Source organism: Molothrus ater, chromosome 2, assembly GCF_012460135.2.
Source record: "Molothrus ater isolate BHLD 08-10-18 breed brown headed cowbird chromosome 2, BPBGC_Mater_1.1, whole genome shotgun sequence".
In the NCBI taxonomy this organism is placed as follows: domain Eukaryota; kingdom Metazoa; phylum Chordata; class Aves; order Passeriformes; family Icteridae; genus Molothrus; species Molothrus ater.
The window spans coordinates 41,292,509-41,318,932 of NC_050479.2; the positions used below are offsets into that span (position 1 = coordinate 41,292,509).

A 26,424-nucleotide genomic window follows, 5' to 3' on the forward strand; every position below is an offset into this window, starting at 1 on the left:
GTGACTTGCAGGACGCTCAGTAGCTTGAATTAAATATAAATCTCTCATAAAATGTCACAATATTCAAGTTTATGCAAGTAAATTTTCCCTCTTACGGTCTTCAGCTTTAGAGGACAACCTGATCAAAATTAGTTTGCCTATATATATATTAGTGCAGTGAAGGAGACTGAGCAATCATCTGAGCCTGAGTTTCTTTTGGGACCCTGATCTTACAGAGCTTGCTAGCAATGTCCAGTCTGATATTAGCTGTGTGAGATAATCGTAGTTCATGTGCAATCCTTTATCAGTGAAGTTCAACTGCAGGATTTATCTTTGTCCAAAATTAAAAACTATTGAAAAATATTGCTTTAAAGTTCTCTTGAGATATCGACTTTGGAAAATAAATTGGAAAAGAAAATAATGGGTTGGACTATTTTTCTTTTTGTGTGTGATTGGATGCCACTTGGCTGATATTAAAGCTGAAGCAGCCATGAAACTTCAATCACTTTAATGTCTACCTTCAAAAGGCAGTACAACATCTCTGTTTAGTGGTAGTCTTTTCTGTGGTGTTATGGCTACATATATAAAAAAGGAAACTGGTGCTGCTCCCCAAAGAACCAGTTCTTAGTGTTGAGTAGTTAAGTGTTGGGATGCTGTTAATTTATGTCAGGAAGACTTGTATTGGCTTATGGTGCAGGATCTTCAGTCTTCAGCCCCCACATTTTTTGGTGCAGTTTTTTGATACCCTTACTGCTGACCTGACAGGGTGCTTTCTCTAGATCGTTCTTAATGACTAATTACAGTGGCTGAATTAATGGCTCAGCTTCTCTCTGATTTCCTTTAATTAGCTTCAAAGTAAAAATCTAGCTAAATTTAAGCAAAACTACTTCAGCTATAGGGCACACTTCTATTTATAAATGAACCTAAACACCATTCAAGAGTTGTCTTTCAAGAGCTTTTATATTTTAGGTAAGTAATTAGTAAGTACTTTTTGCTCAAGGTGCCTTACACAGCACTCAGCTGTGTTAGGGTGCTGCAAGGGGAGGTCTTTAAGTGACAGCCCTGACCAGAGATAAGCAAGGAGGTAAAAAGATGTCAGTTGGCCTCAGTGGTATTTGAATATTTGGATCCTAGCTGTTCAGCATAAAATGGAAATTATTAACAGTTTATGTAGGGTTTTAAGCGTATGACCTAAGTTTACAGCTTCTCACTATAGCAGCAACTGGGTGTTGTTGCTTCAACAGATCACAACTTATTTGCCTGTTGAAAGGGTCCTGAAACCTACTTTTGATTTCTTTTCTTGTTAAAAGTATTACAAAATAGAAGTTAACATTCCACCTCTTGCTCACCTATTTTTTCATCCAAGAAGTATTTTATCAGGCTAAACTAGGCATGTCTTATTCACTTTGATTCAGCCTTCCTTTTTTTTTAATTTTATTTTTCTTCCCCCATCCTAGATCTTAGTTTTCAAGCAGCTACTCGAATTATGTCTACCCCTGTTTATGATGCCTTAAAGGTAATGAAAGACATTGCTCAGAACTTCCCAATAAGAGCCAGGTATGGTATTAAGCTTTTTTTTTTTTTTTTCAAATGCTATCTTTGTTTGTATTTGACTGTAATGACAGTAGTACAGATTTATATGCAAATCCTGCAGTCACATATTCATGTTTTCATGTTTGACAGCTTACTAGATGGATTCCAGGCAATTTCATTGAGTAGAAGATAACTCCAGGGAGAGCTCATGTTCAGTCTCTTAAATGTTTCCTGTCTGATGCAGGAGATGTCATGAGGACATGCTAATCATTACTTGAGGCACTTAGTTCTCATGGATTTCACTGGACTGATATTTTCCCAGGTGAAAACTTCTGTTGAATTAGTAGCAGAACTACTCACAGTGGGAAGAGGCAAAATACCATTAATAAATTTCATGGGGATCCACACACATTAGTTCTGAGCACAATGTTACTGTTGAGATTGGGCCCTGGCTGTTGTATGGCAGTATTCGTACTGGGGAAGATCTGTCTTCCATAACAGATTACTAAATAAAAGTTCAAGAGAAATAATAAATAAATAGACATGTCCTGATTTTAGCTATCTGAATATGAAAAATTATTTTTCTTGTGAACCAGTAGTACTGTAATTGAGACATGCTTTTCTTCATACTTATTAAGTTCTTCATGTAATCTTATCAGCAATATTTGCTTGAATTACTGAATTAAATGTGATGCTAAATAGGGTTCTTAACGCAGCGTGCTTTCACATTTTGCCACTCTTGTTTAATTATCACAGTATTTCATTGTCACCCCTGATTGTCTGTTGGAGAAAATCTACACCATAATGGACGAACATCTTCTGTCAAGGAAGCAAAATGCCTTTTAAAATGCCTGAAGCATAATTATTATGAAATAGTATGGTATAAGTTTGCACTTAGATTAGCAATCAGAAAATTCAGCTTTCCAGTAGGAGATAGTGGAAGCATACTTAATGTCAAACTTCAAGTCCAGTTCTGTTCTTTAAAGGACAGGAAAAAAGTCATTTTGAAATGTGCCAGGTGACATTTAAATAATGGATTTTACAAGTCATTAAATCGTTACATTCCACTCCAACTCATGTTGTGTATTTGTGGCATTAGAGAGCTCAATTCACCTACTATTCAAGTATTTTCTGAATAAAAGTATAATAAGACTTTAAAATTATTAAAAGGGGAATCACTGTTTCTGTTCTGCATGATTTTTTCTAACATGCTAATCTAGCATGTTATTTTTAACATGAGAAATTACAAATATTTAAATAATTTAAATTTCGTAGGTCTACAATGACAACTTAAAGGGCCATTGTGTAAAAATAGTGCACAGACTAAATTTCATTAATAGTCTAATCATGATGAATCAAAATACTAGTTTGGAAGAAAAGAACCTAGAATAAAGAGGAAATGAAGAGATATTGCTTAGTCACTTTAGAGAAATAGCCAATCATTATAATAATAGTGTTTTTAAACTGTGTAACTTTCAGACAATTTCTACATGAAAACAACCTTTTTTTTACACAAAATTTGGTTGAAGAAGGCTGTATGCAAATTTTAGAACTGTAGTTATGAAAATAAAATACTGCATGTTTCTTAAAAATGGGGTTCCCTTAGACCTTGAAAAAATTATTGTACCATTCTTCTGAAATTTTCTTTCACTTTCTAATTTACCACCTGTATTTTTGTGTCTCAGTATTTCCGGTTGAAAAGGTTAGTCTGAGGTAGATTTTACAAAATGTCATCAGATGTAGACAGTGTACCAGCTGATATATGTCATGGCAACATTTTGATAATTCATTTTATAAGGTATTTTTCATTTTTGATTTTTTATATACTTGTCATATTATTGCATTCTTAAAGAGCATATAATCAGGTATTATAATGCTCTGTTGCTTGCTATTTATTAATCATTCACAAATGTTAACATATGACCCTGTGAAAGGTTTCCTTTTTTCCCCTCAACCTTCGGTACTATATGGCTACATGTTCTTTCAGGTAAGAATAAAGATGCATAAAATTATAGAGAATATTTCAACCTTAAGGTGATTCAAGGACATTCCTACATCATGTGGAAAGATAAACAGTGTCCATTTACTTTCAGCCACTGAAGTGTTTCTCTTTAGTTAGTCTTTCACTTGACAATTACAAAAACATAAATAAAAATCTTATGAAGCACTGAAAAAATTGAACAAAAGAAGGAACTCAAAATGAACAGATGTCTTTCACAGGTATGCTTGTTACCTCAGGCTGGTAGGGCATCCTTTTCAAGGGTCAACCATCACAATTTCTCCATAAAATTATGCTAGAATCCTGCAATCTCAACTGCCATGCATGAACAAGGAGCTGTTTAATGATTCCTTGGATTGCTTTCTTATCACTAGAACAGCTATCTAAAGCTTACCTTTTGCTGATGAATATTTTACTTCCTTGCTAATGTTGGACGACCTTTGTATTTTCCTTTGTCTTTTTATTATTTTCCCATTTACGCTTTATTTTTCTGCCCAGCTACTCACAGTAGGAGCTGTTTGGAAATACACAAGTTGTCCTTTTTATCTGTGCATTTTTTAAGTTGCAGGCCCTACTATTTTTGTTGAGTTCAGCATGATAAAATTCAGGTTTTTAAAGTATTTTTTGAAATGTTTTACTTCAGAACTCTCTAATACCAAGCTTGGAAATCATACTGTTTGCTTCTACAGTATGTCTCTTTGGTTGTCTGGAAAGCTTTAATAGTTGTTTAAAGTAAACTGATTTTATATCTTATTTCTGACATATTGTGAGAAATGTGGAGTGTGCTAGCACAATCTATTCTAAATCAGTTTCTTTAGGGGGGAGATGAGAATTTATACTATTAAATGCTTTATTTTCCACAAGTTTGAAACTGGCTTAGCAGGGTCATTCTCAGTTTGTGTAGTGAACTTTTAGGTTTAAGATGATTCCAGTTTTTCTTGAAGACCTTTACACATTTGCTAAAACATGTGCAGTCCTGTTTTGAAAAAAAGTGTTCATATAGGCAGCTAGAATGTCACAGTGTTCACAGGGGTTTTCAGGTGAGGGAAGAGACGAGAATGTTGACTCCATGTTCAGAGGGCTTGATTTATTATTTTATGATATACATTACATTAAAACTATACTAAAAGAATAGAAGGGAAAGTTTCATCTCAGAAGGCAGCTAAGCTAAGAATGGAATAGAAAAGAATGATAACAAAGGCAGCTGCCTCAGACTCTCTGTCCGAGTCAGCCCTGCTGTGATTGGCCATTAATTACAAACAAGCAGATGAGACCAATCACTGATGCACCTGTTGCATTCCACAGCAGCAGATAACCATTGCTTACATTTTGTTCCTGAGGCCTCTCAGCTTCTCAGGAAGAAAAAATCCCAAGAAAAGGATTTTCACACAAAGGTGTCTGCGACAACTAGAACATTTATTTTGTTATTTGTCAGGACAGTCAGATTTAGGTTAATACTGTTTAGGTTTTTTTAAAACATGGAGAGATTAATTTGCCTCTGAAAGTGTTTTATGATAAGCTTGATAATTATAAACTTCACCAACAATACACTGTGGCAGGGGAAGATAAAATAGTCTTCCAGAACATTCATCAAAGGTAAAAAAGACAAATCAATGTGTTACCTTCAAAAGATAGAATGACTGAAGAAACTAAAACTTTTTCTGTCTGTGAATGCTGAACATTTTTAGGGTCTCTATCTGCAAATCTCTTTTTTCTAAGTCTTAGCTAATTTTAAAGTGGTCATTGTTTGCATGTTTTCCTTGCCTTTGTCCAGACAAATCCATGGCTCTCCATGCTGTAAAGTTGAGCACCATGGAGACAGTAAAATTAACTTAAAATATGCAAATGTGGTATGTATTCAGGTAATAATTTAGATGACCAAGCAACTTACTTTTTTATAATATACATCCAGAAAAACAAGCCATGAGGAAAGATTGAGAGTGGTAAAAAATGCATTGATGATATTACTGCAAAAAAAAATTAACCTGAATCTGAAACATGGGTTTACTAGAGTAACACAGAACTATATTTGTCTTAACAATTCAGTATTTATGATACTGCATTACTCTTCTTTTCAAGACTTAATTACAGCATTCTTCAGTTACAGTGCACTGGATGTTTAATTAAAATACCAATTTCATATAAAAGAATGCTCTTTTAAAAACACAGTGGTTGAGTGATACAAATATTTTATTTTAACAGATCATTGACAAGAGTACCTGTAGACAAGAAAATGCAAAATGAAATAGAAGAAAATCAGAAGGTTTGTTTTTGTTTCTTCAGATGGACATTTGAACTACTATTGAATTGCTGCTTTTGGAGTTTTTTTACTGTAGCAACTTTGATGGTTTTTCTTGAAGAGAAAGAGCTAAGTGTTCTAAAAATCTGTTGTGAGACAGGTAACATTTAAATATGTAATTCAAGTATTTCACTTTCTGCTATTCGTGAAACTTTCTCCATTCTCTCTTTTGGTTTTACAGAATTAGGCAAGGCCAAACAATTTTCATGGAGTGTTGGGTTGAGTCACAGATTGTGTGCTGGGAAAGCAAAATAGGTATCAGTTACTTTTTCTATGGCTTTGGTGTTGAATCTAAGCTGCTGCTTATATTATGGTCAGCAAATGTGAACTTTGAGCTTTCCACACTCTAAAAATCACACATGCAGCTATGCTGCAAGGTGTTGTGAACATCCTCTGTGGCAGATGGTGGTTTTGTTTTCATCCTTGATTCACTGCATCTTTTGTGCCCTGTATTGTGTGAGGAGTCCCTGTTCCTGTGATTTTGACTGATCTGAGATTTATTCTGAGACGCCACTTAATATTTGTTGAATTTGTTATGTCTGTCTCTGTTCAGTTTGGATTTTTTCTTTCAAGTTGAGTGTTGCAGTTAAATGTTAGGCACCATTCTTGTAGGACTGGTCATGTGAAATGACATCAGTGACTGGTCAAATGAAATGATTGGGAGAAGTAACTTAAAATTTGGATCTGAAACACATTTTCAATGGATATGTGTGGTTGGTTAGCTGAATCACTCCTATGATTCCATTAATGTATTAACTACATAAGGAGGATTTTATGCACCTATCACATTAAGTTTTAATTTCATGTGAGGTCACATCCTTCCTGTAGTCTAAAGGCCTTTAGACAGCTAAAAGCTAAAATTTGTTGAATTAAAGTAAAGAAACTTCCTGAACACTGCTGCTTGAGCACAATAAATTGTCATGTGCATTCTTGAACTGCAGTACATCCATCTAGCAGCAGGAGAGATATGATCCCATGCTGTGTGTAACTGGATGATTCCCTCTCAAGATAATGAAAGTTGAATAGGAAATGCAATGGGAGGAAATAAAGTTATTAAAAGTGAAAGACAGTGATGATTTAGGTGTAATGAGTTGATACCTAAGCAAGAAATAGACAAAGAACTGCTATAGATAAAAGAAAAAAAATAAAATCTCATTAAACTGAACTCACAACTTGCAGTGCAATAATTTGGTGAAGTTTAGCAAGAAAATATTACATGAATATTATCAGCCTTAAATTCTGATGTTGGATGCCTGAATACTCCTTCCATCAACGTTTTTATGACAAAGTCAATGCACTTCTAGACAATCAAATATACAGCATCAAAATTGTATTAAGAACTTTACCTCTGATTTATTAATATCTATAAGTATCTGAAGGGAGGGTGTCAAGGAGAAGGAGCCAGGCTCTTCTCCATGGTGCTGAGCAATAGGACAAGAGGCAACGAGCAGAAACTGCTAAGTGGGGAAGTTCCACCTGAACACGAGGCAGAAGTTCTTTCCTTTGTGAGTGACTGAGCACTGGAACAGACTGCCCAGAGAGGTTGTGGAGTATCCCTCACTGGAAGTATTCAGGAATGCATATCTGGACACTCTCCTTTAGGATGACATTGTTTTAGGATGCTTTAGGATGACATTGTTTTGAGAGGAAGATGGGACCAGATGACACACTGTGAACCCTTCCAACCTTAACCATTCTGCAATTCAGCTCAGTTCTTTTCCTATTTGCATTTCTACTTACATTTAACTGTGGGAAAGTAACCACACTGCTTTACAGAAATGATAGCATTTTCAATGTTCTCTTATTTTTGCTGTCATTTGTCCAGTTACAGGTTTCTATCAGGAGTGGTATACTGAGTCTAGGTTGCTTGCTGTAGGCATGCTTTTCTTAAAGTACAGTTTTTGTTCACACTTACTTTGCTTAGCAAGTGAGAGCTAAATTGGGAAAAAATTACGTCTTGTGTGTTTGTTGTGTTTTCTATTTCTCTGTTGGGAATTAAGGTAGATCTGGAAATCTGACTGCTCCTTCTGTCATGAGTTAGAATACACTACTGCTGTTGCTCTTGTCACTTATCTTGCTACAGACTAAATGGTGTTGTGCCTCAGAGCTCTCTGTAGGAAAATAATAATACATGCTTTACTCCCTAAATATCACCTTCCTTTTGTATTTGTTTGTTGTGGATCTTTTCTTCTTTGCCAAGCAAAGATTCTATCCCTCTCTCATCTGTATTCTTTCCATAGTCCCTTTGTTAGAGAAGATTTTAAGTTTCTAGTCTGTTTTTCCTAATTCCCTGAAACAATTCAACTACAGGTTTTTCAGAATTGAGAGATATTAAGTAATTGAGAAAGCTGGTTTCAAGTGGAGGGACACATGTAAGGTTTCCCTTTGCTGAATGGTTATATAGAAATAGTTTAAGAACTTACAAGCTGTATTTCTGTATGTGTGTATTTTCGCTTTCTGTTGGCAAACACTGAGAATGTCCTTTTCTCTGCCTTGTAAAGGTAGGTTGTTCTCATTTGTACCTGTACATCAGAAGTGTATTAAATAGCACTCATAAAATATGTGGTCATTATTTTTTCCAACACTCAGATAAAAAAAGAAATTGTGTGGAAGAGATTTGATGTGTCTGTTTCACACAGTTGCTTAAGGGTGTTTATATATGTTAGTGTAGACATATACCTAAATAAGTAAGCAGTACTTTTTACTTTTTAGCATTTCCATGAAACACTTGGAATTCAACCTGGAGAAGCACGTTTGTTTCTAAATGGCCTTAATATTGACCTGGATTTTCAAGATCCCTTTAGGTAAGATGTACCTTTTGTTTGAAGGTCACAGACTTAGTGATAACACTGGGGAGTTGTGCTCATGGTCCTATTCTCACCTGTTGCATTTTGGGGCAAGGAAGCGTTCCAGTAGGAGGAATACTGATTTACAGTGGTTTTGCTTTTAAGTATGGACATTGTATAAGTAGTTGAGAGTAGCCTTTTCTCTTGGAATATGTTTTCTAATTTGCTTATAATTTTACAACTCACCATGTCACATTAGTTTGGAAATAGAAGGAATCTAACGTGTACTTGTAAAAAGGTGTGGAAAGCACTTAATAAAAAAGTAAGTAATGCTTTCATATCCCTGTTACTTAACAATCAGGAAAATACAGACATGGAGGCAGTCACAAAGTTTTGCCAGCTGTGTTCTGCTGGAGTATTTCAGGGGTTTTTTTATTCTCAAATTTGAACTTTCAGGTTGCAGCAGATGTTCCAGAGTCCCATTGGGTCTTCTGTGAGCTTTTAGGGTGTGGCTCTGTTTCCTCTGTGCTGAGTTCTGCCATGATACAGGCTTAGAGTTCCTCTGTGTCTCCATCACTTGTTGCTTGCTTCTCTACTCACTTGCAAAGCTGCTTCTTAGGGTACCCCAGCTTGGATAGATTTCTGCCTCAGGCAGGAGAGTGCAGCAAGAAAGCTTTCACTCTGCTGTCCTGCCACTTCTTACTAAGGATGGATAAAATTGCTTTGTATAAAATAGATCTAAATGAATAAAAGAATTGTATAATCTGTTATAATTATGTTTTGAAAAAAGTTAGAGGCATAGTATTATTAACTGATGTCGGTTTAAACATTAGGCTGTGGGAGAATATAAAGAGAAAACATTCCTTAGACTATTAACATGAAGAGGTTTTTTTAGTTTTAAAAATAATTTTTATGTCATGACAAGAGATCTTCATAGACATTATGTACTTTATCTTCCTGAAAAAGCATTTTAGAGACTCTTAAACTGGAAGGAAAAGTGATGCATGGCCTTCACGAACTTGGAATCAAAGGGGAGACCCTGAGTAAATTTATGAGGTTGCATGTACATCCTACAGATAATAATTATGCACTAGATATTCGTCACTCTTCAATAATAGTAAGTAACTAAAGTTATTTATTTAGAGATTACATCTTTGATAATTCTCTGTATGAAACAGTTTTTCTTTTTTTTACTGCAGTTGAAATACTCTTCATAAGGCCATAGATCAATTAGCAGTTTAAAATGTTTTCAAGGGTAATATCCCTTCAATATTTTAATGAGTAATTTTCTGTAGTTTTTCCCTTATTAAAATATTAAGATACTGGGGTGTTTAAAGGAAAAGAAAAATATATTTAGAGTAGTTGCATGCTCCAAACTATACAATTTGTCTTTTATATCAATTAATGTAGCTACATAATACTACGTAATATCTCATTATGCAAGACTTCTGAGTGAATTTTGGGCCACTTAATATATTTCTTTCTAGCTGTCCAATGACTGTGATTTTTATCCTTCTTGAAAATTTGCACAGATTTCATTACAGAGGTTATGCTCCATTAGAAAATGCACAAACCAAAACCACTACAGCACTAAAATACTCCTTTCTTGCACCTGAAAGAGCCGCATTTCACTCTTCTGTTTGCCCCAGCTTGCACAGAAGGGACTAGAAGAACAGATCAGCCACATGTTAATTGCCTATTTTGATCTATCTCAAGTTCTGTTGCTGCAGTCTGAAGATAAATACTGTACATGGATTCCAAGATGGTTGTGCTGTGTTACACACATCTGTGTGATACATTGTTATGATGCTTGCATTGCGAAAGTAATTTCCCCACTGGAAAAAAAATGGGTTTGTTCACATCCTTGTACACAGTACTAATGGTCCTTTCTCCTTTTCCATCCAGTATTAGTTTTATTGTGTACTGCAGATAAAAACAGTTTGATTAAAAAGAAAAACTGAAGATAAAATTTAGAATCTATTTCCTGTTATTATTTTATGAAAGAAAGGGAGACATTTTATAGTATTATTTTGTCCACATATTTCTCTGTGTTTGATGCATGTTTCCTAAATGACAGCTTTTTTTTGTTTTAGTGGATTAATAATATAGAACAAGATCTCAGCTATAGCACATGGCCTGAAAGCTATCAGGAACTGCTAAAACCCTCATTTCCTGGATTTTTACATGAGATTAGACGAAATTTATATAATTTGGTAAGTTTGGAGAACTTCGGGTTTTTGCCCATTGTATATGTTAATATGTGGGCAGACAGTTTATTAAAAAATACACGTGCTGGATTTATTGTTAAGTTTTCTGTGTGGATCTGCTAAGAGTAGTGAATACTGCTTTATCTAGTGAGTCATATGTGGTTGTGAGTTTGATTTGCAGATGGATTTGGGCACAGTTTTGTGAATAGTTTTTATGTTCCTTTCCATGCTATGCATAGAAAATTCACTGCTATCAAAGCATGAGGGAAGGTAATGATAGCTGTCTGTGCTTTAGAGATGGCAAACTGAGGTACAAAGATATTTAAGTTATAAAGCATACTAATTATCACTACAATGACTCTGCTACTGGTAACACAGACTTCCTTCTTGTAAGTCTCCCTGTACTCATAGGAGAGGTGCTCCAGCTTCTGTTTGTTTTTGTGGCCCTTCTTTGAATCCACTTGAGGTCCATGTCTTTCCTGTGCTGGCACCCCAGAGCTGGATGCAGCACTCCAGGTGGGCTCTCACCATGGCACAGGGACAGAATCCCCTCCCTGGCCATGCTGCCCACGCTGCTTTGGATGCAGCCCAGGACATGTTTGGCTTTCTGGGCTGTGAGTGCACACTGCCAGCTCAAGTCCAACCTCTCATCCACCAGCAACTCCTAAGTCCTTCTTGGCAGAGCTGTTTTTGATCTGTTCATCCCTCAGCCTGTGTTGCTAAACTGGAGTTGCCCCAGCCTTGATGCAGCACTTTGTACTTGGCCTTGTTGAAACTTGTGAGGTTCCCATGGATGCACTTCTTGAGCCTATCCAGGTCCCTCTGAATGGCTTCCAATCCTTCCCATGTGTCAGCTGCACCACTCAGTCTGCTGTCCTCTGCAAAGCTGTTGAGGGGACACTTGATCCCTCTGATGTAGTTGCTTGAAGTGATGCAAAGTTTGTGTGTAAAAAGACTATGAAAATACCAGCAATAGGTAATTAAAAAGTGTATGTTTATAATGAAGTGTAACATGTGTTTAATATGAAGTAGATCACATTACATATTCAGGGTTAAATATAAGAGCTGTGTTGTAGAAATCTATAACACACCATTTCATTATAACCTGAAGGGGAGTGTTCAAAATTTTTCAAGTTACCCTGCTTCATTTCACCTACTCTAGCAAATTTGATGAATTGTAAGGGGAGTTTGCAGTGCAAAGTTGAATAAATGAGGTACAGATGTCCAATTAAAGCTACATAAGGGTAGTTTGCCTATGCAGACACATCCCAGTTTTAAATTCTGTGCATGCCTGAAAGATCTGAGTTTATACTCCAAGCTACACTAAGTGAAAGAGTGAATACGAAGATAGGTGAGACAGGAAGGAAGAAATCTACCCAAAAGATCAATTTTTTGCTTGAAGTTTGCAGCCAAAATATTGTTGATTTATTTTTGTTTGGTTTTCACAACAGAAGAGTTTGTTAAAAGATGTAACAGAAAAATCAGCATTATATCTTTCTAAAATAAATATGGAGTTTATTAATAAATGCAATGTAATGGCACAGAGTCTTTCAAAGGAGAAAAGCTGGATCACTTCGTTTGAAGTTCAGTGAATGGTTAAATCCTATTTTCACTGTTTGGTCCAAATTCCTTAATTCTGATATTATTTTCATTTACAGTCTTAATGTTTTCTTACAATGAATGCTCTAAAAAAATTGAAAACAGCTGGGGCGTACAGCTCCTTTGGAAATTAATGTTCTTGTCTTAGATTTTATGTCTGAAGAAAAAATAAAAACAGACATCAAGAATAAATATTGGATGCCTGATATGTTTTCTCTTCTTAGGTACTTTTTGTTGACCCTATCCAAGAAGATACTGGTGATTATATGAAGCTCGCAGAATTATTCTATCATCATGATGTACCACTTAGGTAAGGAAAACTGAAAGTTTTGAGGAAAAATCTTTAAAAAAGGATTCTTCCCTTTTTTCTTCTTCATTTTCTATTCTGCTAGATGAGGATGTGAATTTGAGTTAAATGCAATGCAGCAACATTCTAATAAGGCACATTGGTTACCCACTTGTGTCAAGCTTATTCAGGTATTAATTATTTTTAAGCAAATAGATTGCAAGGTAAAACATACTTGAGTGTGTGTAAAATGAACTGCAAAAGTCTGATAAAAATTTATCTTGTCAAATCATCCTACTGGGTGCCCTTGAGAAGTTGCATTCTAATAAAAAATATTTGTTATGTAAAATATGCTTTCAGGGAATTTTGAAAATTCAGTTCTTTCAATTGTGGTTGCTTTTTCTAATATTGTTTCAATATACACTCTTAAAGACCAAAGTGAGATTATCCTTGTTGAGTTTTGAATTTCTGAAAGTGAACATCATTTGAGAGACACTTGAGGAAGAGTCTGGTTGATCTGAGATACCTAGTTGTAAAAGAAAATTGAATTGATCTCAGAAATGGCTGTTTATTTCCACAGTTTATAAAAGAAGGATATCCAAAGTTCAGCAAGATGAATTGCATGTTAAATATTTAAAATCTTCCTGTGAAATGGCTTTTTGTGTCCTCAATAAATTACAGGTGTTTCATTTTACTTTAAAATTTTACTAGTTCTGATCTTTTTTTGTAGTTGCTTTTCTTAATTTTTTACCATTCAATTACAAAAGCATAACAAAAGACAGATTGCAGTGTTTTGTGTGTCTTCACAGAAGGGTTTGGGTTGGAAGGGACCATAAGTATAGTATAAGGTTTGGGTTGGAAGGGACCATAGTATGGCTTAGTCTCATCCAGGCTTTTTACATGAGAGCAGTATCAATGCACCACCTCCAATAGGCCTTTTTACCTCCCAAGCCTCATATTCCTTTGGGTTTTCTTTCATTTAATGGAAATGGAGGGGTTAGTAGTAGGAGTGTTTAAAACCAATGTGAGTGGAAAATGAACGGCCATGTCAGGGTGGTGGAAAGCCCAGAGGGTTAAAAAGGTGAGAGAAGGGCTGGTAGGAATGGCACACACTGATGATAGGACATCAGTACCTCAGCACTGTCTTCATGCATCTACTCAAGATATCTCTGTCAGGAAAAATAGAAGACAGAGAATGCCCAGACTAAAACAAAGACTCAAGCCATTAAGAGATGATGGCAGGAATGTAAAAAATCAAAACCTTACTACAGGTAAGGAGAGGAAATACTGTGATTAAACCCTATTGACTCAGAGAAATCCTAATTATTGTCAGCTGTAAAAGGTATATGTAAAGTCAGTACATAGCTGGTAACCTAAGCATACTGTAGAGCTGATGAAGGATGCATAGCTGGTATCCTATGTCGTTACACAGTCATGGGAACACCGCCCAGGTACGGGGTTTTTATCTCTACGTGCTGGGCAGATCACTTGAATGCAAACATTTTGTTCTTCTGTGTTTGTGTTAGAATTTGTGTGAAGCAGATACTGTGTTAAAATGTATGATCTCTTTTTTTTTTTTTTATAGAATTGGAATAGTTTTTATTTTAAGTACACAAGAAGAAATTGATGGAAATGAAGATGCTGGAGTAGCTCTTTGGAGAACTTTTAATTACATTGCAGAGGAATCTGACACCTCTCAGGCCTTTATGTCGATAATTAATGTTAGTTCTTTCATAAGAAATCATCTATATACTTCTGGTTTATGATTTATTAATAGTTAAGGTCTTGCTGCCTTGTGATAACATGAGATGTATGCATTTACTTTATGCAGAAATTAAGTATTAAAAGCATGTATAACATTAATAGTCTATAGAATTATTTGCAGAAATAGTTTCCTCTTGCATCAACCCATTTGCTCTTGTAGTTTTGCCTATCAACAGGTTTTCTTCAGTAATATAAAAAAGTAGGTGCATGCCTTTCAGCTTTTATTATTATGAAAAATTATTCTGTATTAATGTTAACATAATGGGCCTGTCTTTGTGTTCTGTGTCTTTTGGAGTACAGGGATTTTAATGTCACTTTGGCAGTCCTGTAAGATTTGAAAAACCCTTTCTTATTGTCTAGTGTAGGAAGTGAAACAGTAAGATAATTTCTATTCTTTGCTCATGCTTGAGCTGTCCACAGTGCAGAAAGCATAGAACTATTCCAGGCTTGCAGCTAAATGAGACAGGTTAACTTTGTGAGAGAGTGCAGATTCTTATAAGACAGGAATTTTGGAGATTAGAGATGAATGGAGGAGAAATAAGGTGAGCCATCTATGTAAAGGCTCTGTGGGTAAAAATTAGGGAATATGGTATTTATTCCTAACAATTTTTCTTCCATTTGTTTTCTGGTTTTATGTTTAGTGCCTAGAAAATGTCATGGTGTCATGGACAAACTTTGAGAGCTTAAGATTAAAGGAATTGAAATAACTAAGAAACCTTGGAAGAGAAATCCACAAATGTTAGGGAGCTGACATGCATGGGTAACAATTATCCATGGGTAACAAATATCCATTATCCACAATTATCCATTTTAGATCAAAAAATATAATTTAGAGTGTGCTTTTTAAAATGTTGTATTCCTCTCTTTACTTCTTTGCATAATATAAAAAGGGGGGGGTGATAAATATAATTGAAAGTTAACAAAAATAGAAGCAATAATATAAAGTTTGAGCTATTCAGACCTATAGAGGAAAATATTGTTCCTCATTTGAAGACAAATGAATAATTTTCACTTAAAATTTTTATTGTATGTATGATGAAAGTAATAAAATATTATTCTATGAAATAAAATAACAGTAAGGGAAAAATATCACTGTAGAAAAAACTGTCACTGACTAGTTTAGGCTTGGATTAATATAGATTCAGCTTAACTATCCATGTTAGCTTATAGAGAGAATTTAGATTACCTCTCCAATTACCTCTCCAATTACCTCTCCAATTATCTTTCACATTTAGCTCACAGAGGTGTATTTCTAATCCACTTCAGATTTAGACTAAAGGTGTAATAATAGATCAATCAGAACAGTGCTCTAATAAAAAATTGTCCATATATGCAATGGTGATAATTACTAAAGCAGTATAAAAACTGGAGTACCGCAATAAAAGCAATATGAAATTTTACCAGTAAAAAATTTGCTAGCACACTATAAAAACATTATACTTATTTATTGTTTATTTACTTCTATTAGTTTTATCAATTTATTTTATAATTTTATAATTTTATCAATTATTGTTTGGGACAACTTACTACATTTTTTAATTTCTTTGGGTTATAATTCTTCCAGATGTACCATGAAGTGAAAGATGGAAATGTTCTGACAGTGGATGATGTGAAACACGTTCTTAGGAGTGAGTACCCCCATGCTGATGTTCAGAGTATCCTGGGTGTTCGTTCTGAATACGATGAAGGGAGGAAGGTACGTTTAGAGCTGTGCTGAGTAAGAAGTACTGCAGTGTGTACAACTCAATGCATTTACTAAGTTGAAGGATTGCTAAATATTAAAGCAAGTAAATACAGAACCTTTGAGTAAAATTTTTCTTCAGCCACCATTCAGTCATTGATGGAAATGTTGTAAAGGTTACTGCATTACTACTCTCACTATGAAAGTTTACTCTTGCCTGCTGCTTTCAGGAGCCACAAGTATTTTTCTAGCAGGCATGTCAAGGGGTGTGTCTTGAATTCTGCTTTCTTCTCAAATAAAGCTTGACTTACAAACATAAAAACCTTTTGACTTTTTTTAGGGTTCTTTCTTTGGTAAAAGCAGCTTTGACTGTCTCAGGGTTCTTCTCTGATGTTATTTGCTTCATTTTTATTTTTATTTTTATTTAAAATAAAAGAATAAACTAGAATGTTAAGCAAAATGAAAAACAATTTCTCAGCAAGATGTTAAAGCAAAAGTTCACAACAAAGTATATGGATCTATAATTTCCTTTGTCATTCGGTTTGACAAATGAGTCCCATCTGTCCCATCAGGTTTCCAAACACTTTTTGTCCCTGCCACTGATGACAAGGTGTGACAGTGAAGCATGCTTGGAGATTAGAGCTCATCCTCTCTTGATACTAGTTTCATCTTTTTACTACAGTCAGCCCCAGTCTGTTTAATCCTGTGATATTTCTGATTTGATCAGGCAGGAGCAACCTTTCATAAGAAGAGTGGCCTGGGCCCGCTGCCTCAGGCGCTGTTTAATGGCGTGCCCTTTCCCAGAGAGGAGATGGATGCGGCAGAGCTGGAGACCCTTATTCTTCAGAGGATTTTTGATGCCACTGGCTTCTTCCAGCGGGCAGTGTTCATGGTATGCTTAACATTTCTGAACGAGTGCAGGGTGAAGCATTTGACAGTGAATTGTTGCAGTCAGGTTTATATATTATGGTTTTTTATAATGAGGTGGCTTGAAATTAGTAATATCACACCTGCAATTACGTTGTTACCGTCATTTGTGGTCATGGTTTTGAAAGAGTATATTGAAATTATTCAAGGCTGAAGGATCAGCTAAGCATATAGTCATTATATAGAATTTTTCCACCTGAAACTGAGGATGTACTGCAGTTGTTCATTGAAAAATGTATATCTGGTATTTTGAAATGTTATCTGTGTGACATTTATATGGTTTTGACCTGACATTGTCCATAACTTGATGTGTATAGAAACTTTAAGCTCAGCCGAAAGATTAAACAAATTCTTGGTCTTTGTTTGTCTTGAAAATCTGCCTTAATAGTACAAATTTTACATTTTTCTGTTACTGCAGGGCTTGTTAGATGATAATGTAAATGCAGTGGATTTTCTTATGGATCAGAACAATGTAGTTTCCCGTATAAACCCCAGTATTCTTGGAGCAGAAAGAAGATACATACATTTCAGATCCAGTCCTGGTAACTCCTTTTTTTGGATATTGTTATGATTTGTGGGTTGGTTTTTTGGGTTTGTTTTCATATTTTAAAGTCTAATACTTTGTGTCTTACATTATGCAGTTCCATTTCATGTGGAAGACTTCTCTACTTTCTCCTTTTTGGACTCACAAGATAAAAGTGCCGTAATTTCAGATAATATGAAGTATTTAACAAAAAAAGGTAATTAATTTTATGTATAGATTATCTGTCTATATATGGCTATTACAAATTGTTGAAATTTACCAGTTAAATATCCCAAATAGGTCAATATTCCAAGGAGTCCATGTAAATTAAATATTTCTCAGTATCCCAGTATCCTCTTTCAGGAAGCAGAGCATATCTGAATATTACAAACCTAATTAATAATTAACAGGGTAGTTAGTTTTTGTGGCTTTGAAATGGGATGGATGTTGTGGCTAGTTGTTTTTGTTTTAAAACATGAAGTTAGAAACCTTTACAAGACTTTTGCAACTTTGAAGATAGACTCAGCTTCCATACATATGGTTTTACTTGAGGATATTGAAGTCTGTTTGGTTTTCAAGTGACTCTTACTTGCAGCATTGTCAGGGCAGAATGTATAGAGTTTGTATGTTTATATCAAAATTAGGTATCTCCTTGTTTTTCCTCTAGTTGGGTGGTTTAATTTTGCTGAACAAGCCTTAATCTTTCTATAAAAAATAGAGTTTATATTCTGATGAATTATAACTCATTTTTACATTTTGTCTTTGTTAAAACTCAAATGTTTTTGTACATTTCAAATGCTTTTTATGTAAAATATTTTCGTTGCATATGCAAGTATTTTCCTGGAGTGAGAAGATATTACAACAATGGGGTCATAATTCTGCATGGAATTTTACAATAGTTTGTGCCTTATGAAACAGCTGCTCATTTACATCAGTCCTTCAAAGGACACAAAAACCCTGTTAATAAAGAGCTTTCTTTTACTGCTTTTTATGTGGTATTTACAGAATTTTACTTAATTCATTATCAGAAAGAAATGCCAAACACTTAAATTTCTTTAAAATAAATTTATTTGACTCTTATTTGATTCTGTGTCTACAACCACAGGGACATCCCAGTGAGCTGTCAAATCAATGGCTTTCAATCTGTGGGCTTATTTCTAAGATTGAAATCTCTTGTGTAAAACCTATAACCTTTAAGCTGGAATCTACATTTCAAATCTCTCTCCCCAATGTGTTTCTCTACACCACAGCAACAGTTAATAATAACCTTTTCCAAGCATCTCACCAGAAACCTGGAAAATTTCTGTCCCTGTGCATTATGTTTTAGGGGATGTATGGTAGACCTGAGTAGACTGATATTCTTCTAGAGATAATTTTGCAGAATTTTTCACCTACCATTGCTCTTCTATGACAAGTAAAGAACAGGAAACCATAGAGCAAGAAAAACAGAAATTATCTGTGTACACTTACAGAGTAATTTACTTTCCTTGAACTGACTTCAGTATATTCCCATTTGTATCCTGAAATGATAAGTTTTTTCCTGCCTTTACTTGAAGGACTTTCCCTTTGCTGCCAGGGAAAGTGACTGGCCTAGTTTATGTGGTCCTGTAACTACTTAATTCTTTTCATTCCTGGCTATGTATGATCAACCTTTATCAAATGTTCACAAGTAACCTCTGGTAAAGCAGGTTTTGTGAATTGGAACTAATTATTTAGGGCCCTCTTGTCTCAATGCTGTAGCAATGGATCAGCTCCTGTAGTCTCTCTCTCCTATTAACATGATAAATTGTTTTCTAAGAATCTTACTTCAATTCAGAAGGCAAAAGATTCTGATGTGGCAAAGATTATTCTTACAGTTGAAGTCAGCACTTAAACATAGACATGAATTTAGAAATGACAAAGAGAATTAATTTGCTTTTCGTTAGTCATGAGAAGATTCTCCAGAATGTAAAACAGGATTATCTTTAATTCTCAGATGAAGATGCGTTGTATGCTGTTACTCTCTGGATTGTTGCTGATTTTGATAAGCCAGCTGGCAGACGACTGCTTTCTGATGCCTTGAAAAGCCTGGTGAGTTTGTAGCCAGTTTTATTAAAATAGTTGTTATGAATATGTTCTTAACAACTCTCTCTGCACATTCAAAAATCATACTCTTAAATAAAAGTGTAGCAACTTTGTTGTTGGTCAGGTGCAGACTTAAGAGATTGTGCTTTTGTTTTACTCAGTTCCTGAAGGGTAATGATCATTTTGTTCATGGACTTGTGAGCCAGAATACAAACTGTGACACTGTGTGTTAAAATTCCTTCCCACTTAGACTTGCTCCCATCAGGTAGCCCAGAATGTTACCTGGAAGGACTTTGGGATACTGCCTGTTGATGTGAACCGTTAAGCAGTGTTCTCCTGTATTATGTGGCACAGCTGTGGCCATGAAGCAACCATTTTCCCCTATACTGTTTGTGTGCTTCTAAGATCGATTTTCCTGTGTTTTTTAATGTCCTAGGAGAATCATCCACATTTATGAGTTTGCTTATTTTTAAGTTCTTCTCTGTTAATAATAGGATTTAGGTAGGAATGTCTGAAATATAAATATACTTCAGAAAGTATAAATGTAAAGCAATATAAATGACAGAAAGACCCTGTATTTGGGGCAGGTTAAAAGAGTACTTAAACTGAAATCAGGCAGTTATCTGGACTTTCTAATCAGGAATGAAATAGGAACTACCCTAAGGGAACTAGAAAATTGGGATGTTGTCAAGAGAATGTGATAACAACTATGTCTTAGAAAAAGGCTTTAAAAAAGATAAAGAAGACTATTCAGTACAAGTCCTTGTTACAGAAAAGCATTTAATTTCTTGAACTTCTTGATTTATGTCTCAGGCTTGACAGATGTACTCCCTCTGTAGCTTAATTTGTTAACCCTCTTCAGCAGGGGAAATTTGCCACAGCTCCCATCTAAGAGGTGAGAACCACCTGGGCAAGTCCCCTTGTGTTGGTGAGAAGAATCTAGGGAAAAAAACCCAAAACATTAGATGAATTTCATGTGTTGCTTGGTCTAGTGATTTTCAGATTTCATGAGAAATAAAACAAGAGTATTTTTTTTAAGTCCACCGATTTTTATTGAGGATATTTACTCCTTTCTAGTTTCCTTCTATCTCTCAAGTCAGGGTCTAGTATAATTCCTGATAGTAGCAGAATTGGCACAGTCACCACTTGCTCATGACTTGCCATCAGCATTTGAAGTAAAGCATGCAAAAATGTGGTGGTGAAAATGGCTGAAGGAAATTCACTTCTAGCTATTCCAGCTAATACATGCTATTTTGAAAACTCTGAATAATTTGTACTTCCTTGGTAAAAACCTTGAGCTGTCTTAGCTGGAAGAGACCTCTCGAGGTCATCCAGTTCGGCCTCCCACTCAAAGTGGAATTATTGACTTCATTACATCAGGTCATCTGTAGGTGTGTTTGAAGGATTTCTGAAAATCTCCAAGGAGATGACTCTGTCCCTTCCCTTTTCAAATTACTCTGGTGTTGCACTGCCTTCCTATTGCAGTTCTTTTCTGCCAGGCCAAACTTTGTGAGCATTACCCCTTGTTACTCTCTGCTGGTACCAGGAAGGGTTTAGCCCTCTCAAGTTTTTCACTCCCCTTCAGTAACTCTTGGTTGCTACTCGAGTTCTCTGTAGTCTCCTCTTTGCCAGGTGGAGCAAGCCCAGATTCCTCAGTACTTCCTCATAGTTTTTTGACCATCTTGGAAGTACTTAGTGGAAGCCTTTCCAGTGCAAAATACCAGTGAGGGCATGGCTTATTTTTTGTTTTTCCTGCATTGGAGTCCATTTACCTTTTCTTCAGTTAGTGGTGTTATTTGATCCTACCTTAGAATAATCATCACAGTCTCTGGTAAAATTTGAGTGGCATTACTGATTTTAGCAAGTGAAGGATTTTGCTCCTGCTGAACTTTAAAAATGGTAAGTGGATACATTCTCTTGCATTTATTTTATGCTTAGTTCAATAATTTTTGAAAAACAGACATCTATCAAACTAGTTCTGAAGTCTGTAAATGAGCACTTATTTATGTCCTTTGTTAAAAACATGCTTCTGCAAAATGCTCAAAGGCAATTGTTCTATTAAAGAAACTTAACACTTCTATTTAAAATATTTATCACAGAATAGGTAAATCCTTACTAATCACTTTTTTACTCACAGTTGGAGTACTGAATTAGTCATTGTTGTATCTTTTCTAAAGACAAATAGCTGCAAAAAATTAAATACTCAAGGGCATTTCACATAGTTATAAATGATATGAATACATTAGGTAACAGCAGATGGAACTGTAAAATTACTTATTGTTCTGTTTTTCTTTGCAGAAAACAAGCAGTCATGCACGAATTGGGATTTTGAACAATCCTTCATCAAAAATAAAGGAAGATAACACAGCCATTGCAAGAGGAATTTTGGCTGCTTTTTTAACCCAAAACAACAGGAACTTAAAAAGTTTCCTAAGTAAACTCAGTAAGGAGGAGACAGCAAAATCCCTTGCTGCTGGAACTAAAATTGTTAAATTCCTTATCCCAGTGAGTACAAGCTAAATTAGATTATTTCCTTTTTTATTTTCCATATATCTTATTGGAAGGAGGTGGTGAGAATAACAGTGTTTGGCCAAATGCCATGAAGTTTATAACCCATATACAGTTTCTTCTCAAGCAGACTTGGATTTTTGATGGCTTTCATGTGATTGAGGAATAGAGAATTTCTTTAAAGGGAGAAAATATGACAGTACTGAAAAATTCACAATAGGGGTACCAGATAATTGAGACCAAAATAGTTTCATTTTTAATTTTTTTATTTTCTTAATAGCTCTCCCATTTAGTTAAAATTGCAGTATTAATGTTTTTCAAGAATTTAGACTTCAGAGAAAGTTAAGACTACGGGAGAATGGAGCTGAGTTATTTCATAACAGCTGCTAACTACTGGTTTTTGTCTCAGAAGGAGTTGTAAATTTTAGCCTTTTTAAATAGGAAGTGTTGGAAGACTAAGAAAACTCTCCATATTAGAAAGTGAATATTTTTGAGTCATATTTCTTGTTTCATTGTTTAATAAATTTTGAAAGACGTAAAGGTCTCTAATGAAGCTCTGTATGCTAATTATGTTACTAATTAATGTCATTTTATTAATTGTATCTGAATGAATCCGTTTGCTTGGTCTCTTTATTACTAATGAATACATATCAGAATAATTCTGACAGATGAGACACAATTCTAATTTTGGCATGTTTTTCTCCTCTTTGAAAATGAATTATGTGTCTTTCTGGATGATGTTGGCTTCCCCAAAATATGTTCAAATTGTATCCAATGTCCATATTAGAATGACCATTAGGTTTTTGGAGTATTACAAATTTTTTTATATCTTTTTTCTAAAAGCGGTAATACAGTTGAGTTGTTAACAGAGTGTTACTTTTCATGCAGCTGTTGTGCTGGATGATGGAAAAATTGCTTCACCTCAGGCTCAGCTTTGCTCTCATGGTTATTCACAGTTGCCCCAGGGTACAAACTGCACTCTTGGGCTCCCCACCAGCAGTTGTGCGCTTACACTGAAGCTGAGGTGGCTGTGTTACTTTGATTTCTGGTTACCACATAACTTGAAGAAAATCTTTGATTTCCTCACATGATACAAAATTTATTTTTGCTGAATCATTCCAGCATCTCATGCTTTACCTTTGCTTTAGGGAATGGATGGTGATACTTTTGAGAAGAAGTACAACACTTTAGGACTGGATTTAATTAAAACTCAACAGATGTTCTGCCAGGAGGTTCTGAAGCTGCTTCCTGGGCAAATGGCTGTTATTAGCAATGGCAGGGTAAGAAGGAAATTAAGACTCTCAAATCTTTTTTAGGATGTTTTTACTTCTGAAACTTCAGTTTCAAACTAAAGAAAATGCATTCTCTTGATTTCCCATTTATTCAGACAGTTGTTAGAGAACGGTATGAACGTTTGCCTTGCTTTTTTATTTTGTTTTAGTCCTAATTTGTTCATTAGCTCCATTCCATTGAAGCTACTATGTGTGTATGTCATTCCCACAGCTATTATAGAGTTAATCTGACAAAATTCTCAAAATAGGTTAGTATCTGATTTATGGTGATGGTTAAGAATAAGTTTTGATCCTGAAGTTACTTTTATTTTACTATGTAGATAAATGTATATAAATTACATTGAGTAAGTTAGTATTTCAAGCTCTAAAGCATCATATTTAATAAATATTTAGTTATTTTATAGTCGTAATTCTTAGTTTACAGATAAAAAGTGTAGTAATTTTCTTGTTTCAGTGTCTTGTATGTATATGCTGAAAACAATAGCCTTAATTACAGTATGTCAATAGATGATCTGTGATCAAAAGATAAAATGTTGCATTCAATATTTAGTGCTTGTTAAATGACAGTCAATGCCTTACATTGCAAATACAATTTACAAACTACATTTTAATTCTTCTATTTTCCATTTTCTCCACCATTTGAAAGAAATAGAAAGAAAACTATGTTGGCATCTCATAACTGGAAACTCTTTAAATTCAGTGAGTTTAGTTACTCTTGTGCATCCTAAATGCTTCTGAGATGCAACTGAAATACAGCTAAGAAACACACAGAAAGCATTTTTGTTGATGAAGCCTTAAAGAATTGTTGGGTTTTTTTGTGTCAGCTCCCTCATAACTAAATTAGTGAATTTATTTTATAAATTATTCTTACTGTTCTCCATGCCTAAAAAAGCTAAAATAATGTCATATTTTAAGTTTTGGGGAAATAAGTTTGATTGAAATATTTGGATAAATTTAATAATGTATATTCATATCTGTGTTTTCACTTTAAACTATCACTTTTCAAAGGACGTGGGATATCCTTCATTTCTGTCCTTGCTATTTTATCACAGACGTTTTGCTTTTTATGAGCAAATTAATTTTTTTCAAATTGACTTCTCCAAATTACCATAGCATTTCTTAATTACACTGTGGTTTCATCTATATCATGCATCATTAATAAAAAAAATCAAAAGTGGAATTTGTTATATCAACTCTCATTTATAGGACGCAGTTGAATTTTGATGAAGAGGCATTCAGCACCCAGCATATATAATGAGAGTCTGGCAGCCCTGTAGGCTATTGAAGTTGTCTTGGCTCAATTTGGCCTGATAGACTGAGTAGGAAATCCAAACAACATCCTCAAAGCTATTTTCTGGGACTCCAAGGCACTTTCTTTTTTTTCAGACACCAAAAAATCCTGTATCTTCTCATATGATGCATTTTGTATCCTTTCCCATTCTTTCTATCTGTTCACTTTCATTTGACAAGTGGTAGAAGGAGACTGTGTTCATAGAATTAGAAACCTAAAGAGTGTGGTAGACAAATAGTAATTTGAGTTTAAAGTATTTTACATAAGAGAGCTTTTTCTTAGAGTTATTTCTAAATAGTGTATTCCTTAACAGATGGATGTATAATGAAAAGTAGCATGGATATTTCCATTGCAGTTATTCTTTGTGATTGATAATTACTGTAATCATATAACTGTAAAAGCCTAATCCTGCACAGTTACTATAACATTTAATTAGCTTTATAATCAATAGTATTGATGTATATGGAGATTGGGGTTTCATCTTCAGTATTGTGCATTCATTTAAAGTATTAGTTTATTTTTACTTACAAACAGAGCATTATTGGGACATTCTTCACTTAATGTTTTTTTTTCTCTGTCTAAGGTACTGGGTCCTTTAGATGAAAATGAATTCTATGCAGAAGACTTTAATTTGTTGGAAAAGATAACATACAGTACCTCAGCAGAGAAGATTAAAGCTATTGTCAAGGAGATGGGAAACAGTAGTAAAAGGTAAAATTCTCTTGCCTCATAACATGTGTGCAGCTCTGCTGAATTACTCCAAAGACTTTCCCTACTTTCACTGTCCTTACAACCAAGAGTACAGCTAACACTAAAGGATTCCTACTAGGTTTTGTTTACATAAGAGGAATTGTAAAGAATAAAAATAAGCTTGATAAAATACAGTGCATCTTAGGCCAAATCTGAGTATTAATATTTGAGGTCATTGTCTTTGGGAATTGTTAGTTAGGGAGCCGGTAGAGGCATGGGCTGATGTTGTGCCCTGACACCATAGTAGACAGCATTCACACATCTGTTCACTGAAGTGTGAAGATGAGATGAGTTCAGGCCATCTTCTGGTCCTAAGGATACAGCTTGTGTACAAAGAAGAAAGCAAAATTACACTCTTCTTACAGTACCTCTCGACTTTGAGTATCATTTCTGTTATCTAGAAGGACGGGCATAACTGAAAGAATCATTACCAGAAAAACAAAATCAACAAGAGATAAGTAGTGAGATAAGAGATAAGGAGTTAAGTAGTGAGAGACAAAATGTATTTAGACAAATATTCTGACTTAACAACACTGAAATGGAGCTATGATTTCTAAGGAAACTTCAGTAGGAAATTCCGATAGAAAAAATTGAAGGATGTGGCCAGACTTGAAACCAGGTCATTTATGTCTGTTCCTTAATGTTGTCATAAATCAGAAAAAATTAAAAAAAAAAAAGCTAGAAATGTCAGCAGATCTTAACATCATATACTCACTTCTCTTGATTCTGAATCGTGTCTTTTTTACAAATTTGTGAATAATAAAAACTTGTCATTATTTCAGGTTTAATATGTCTTGTGGACCAAGCTCCACATTTTCATCATATTACACAGATTTCAAGACCCAACAATTGAGAAAAATAATTGCTGTGAGGCTGAATGATAACTTTGTGAATTCTACATCTCTTAAAATTAAGAACTGTCCATTTCACAAGGCT

The 26,424-nt window shown here is 34.8% G+C and overlaps 1 protein-coding gene across 1 annotated transcript in view; it reads left to right on the top strand.

Moving 5' to 3' along the window:
• The window catches only part of UGGT2 (UDP-glucose glycoprotein glucosyltransferase 2), a 75,183-nt gene that overhangs the window by 20,847 nt on the left and 27,912 nt on the right, over positions 1-26,424 (top strand). The window contains exons 9-23 of the mRNA XM_036391351.2: positions 1,437-1,536; positions 5,714-5,774; positions 8,523-8,614; positions 9,563-9,713; positions 10,690-10,809; positions 12,627-12,712; positions 14,274-14,409; positions 16,017-16,148; positions 16,861-17,025; positions 17,479-17,602; positions 17,702-17,800; positions 19,559-19,653; positions 21,946-22,152; positions 23,304-23,435; positions 25,322-25,449. Of these exons, the coding sequence (XP_036247244.2) occupies positions 1,437-1,536; positions 5,714-5,774; positions 8,523-8,614; positions 9,563-9,713; positions 10,690-10,809; positions 12,627-12,712; positions 14,274-14,409; positions 16,017-16,148; positions 16,861-17,025; positions 17,479-17,602; positions 17,702-17,800; positions 19,559-19,653; positions 21,946-22,152; positions 23,304-23,435; positions 25,322-25,449 (1,828 nt within the window). The remainder of the gene's footprint in view (positions 1-1,436; positions 1,537-5,713; positions 5,775-8,522; positions 8,615-9,562; positions 9,714-10,689; positions 10,810-12,626; positions 12,713-14,273; positions 14,410-16,016; positions 16,149-16,860; positions 17,026-17,478; positions 17,603-17,701; positions 17,801-19,558; positions 19,654-21,945; positions 22,153-23,303; positions 23,436-25,321; positions 25,450-26,424) is intronic.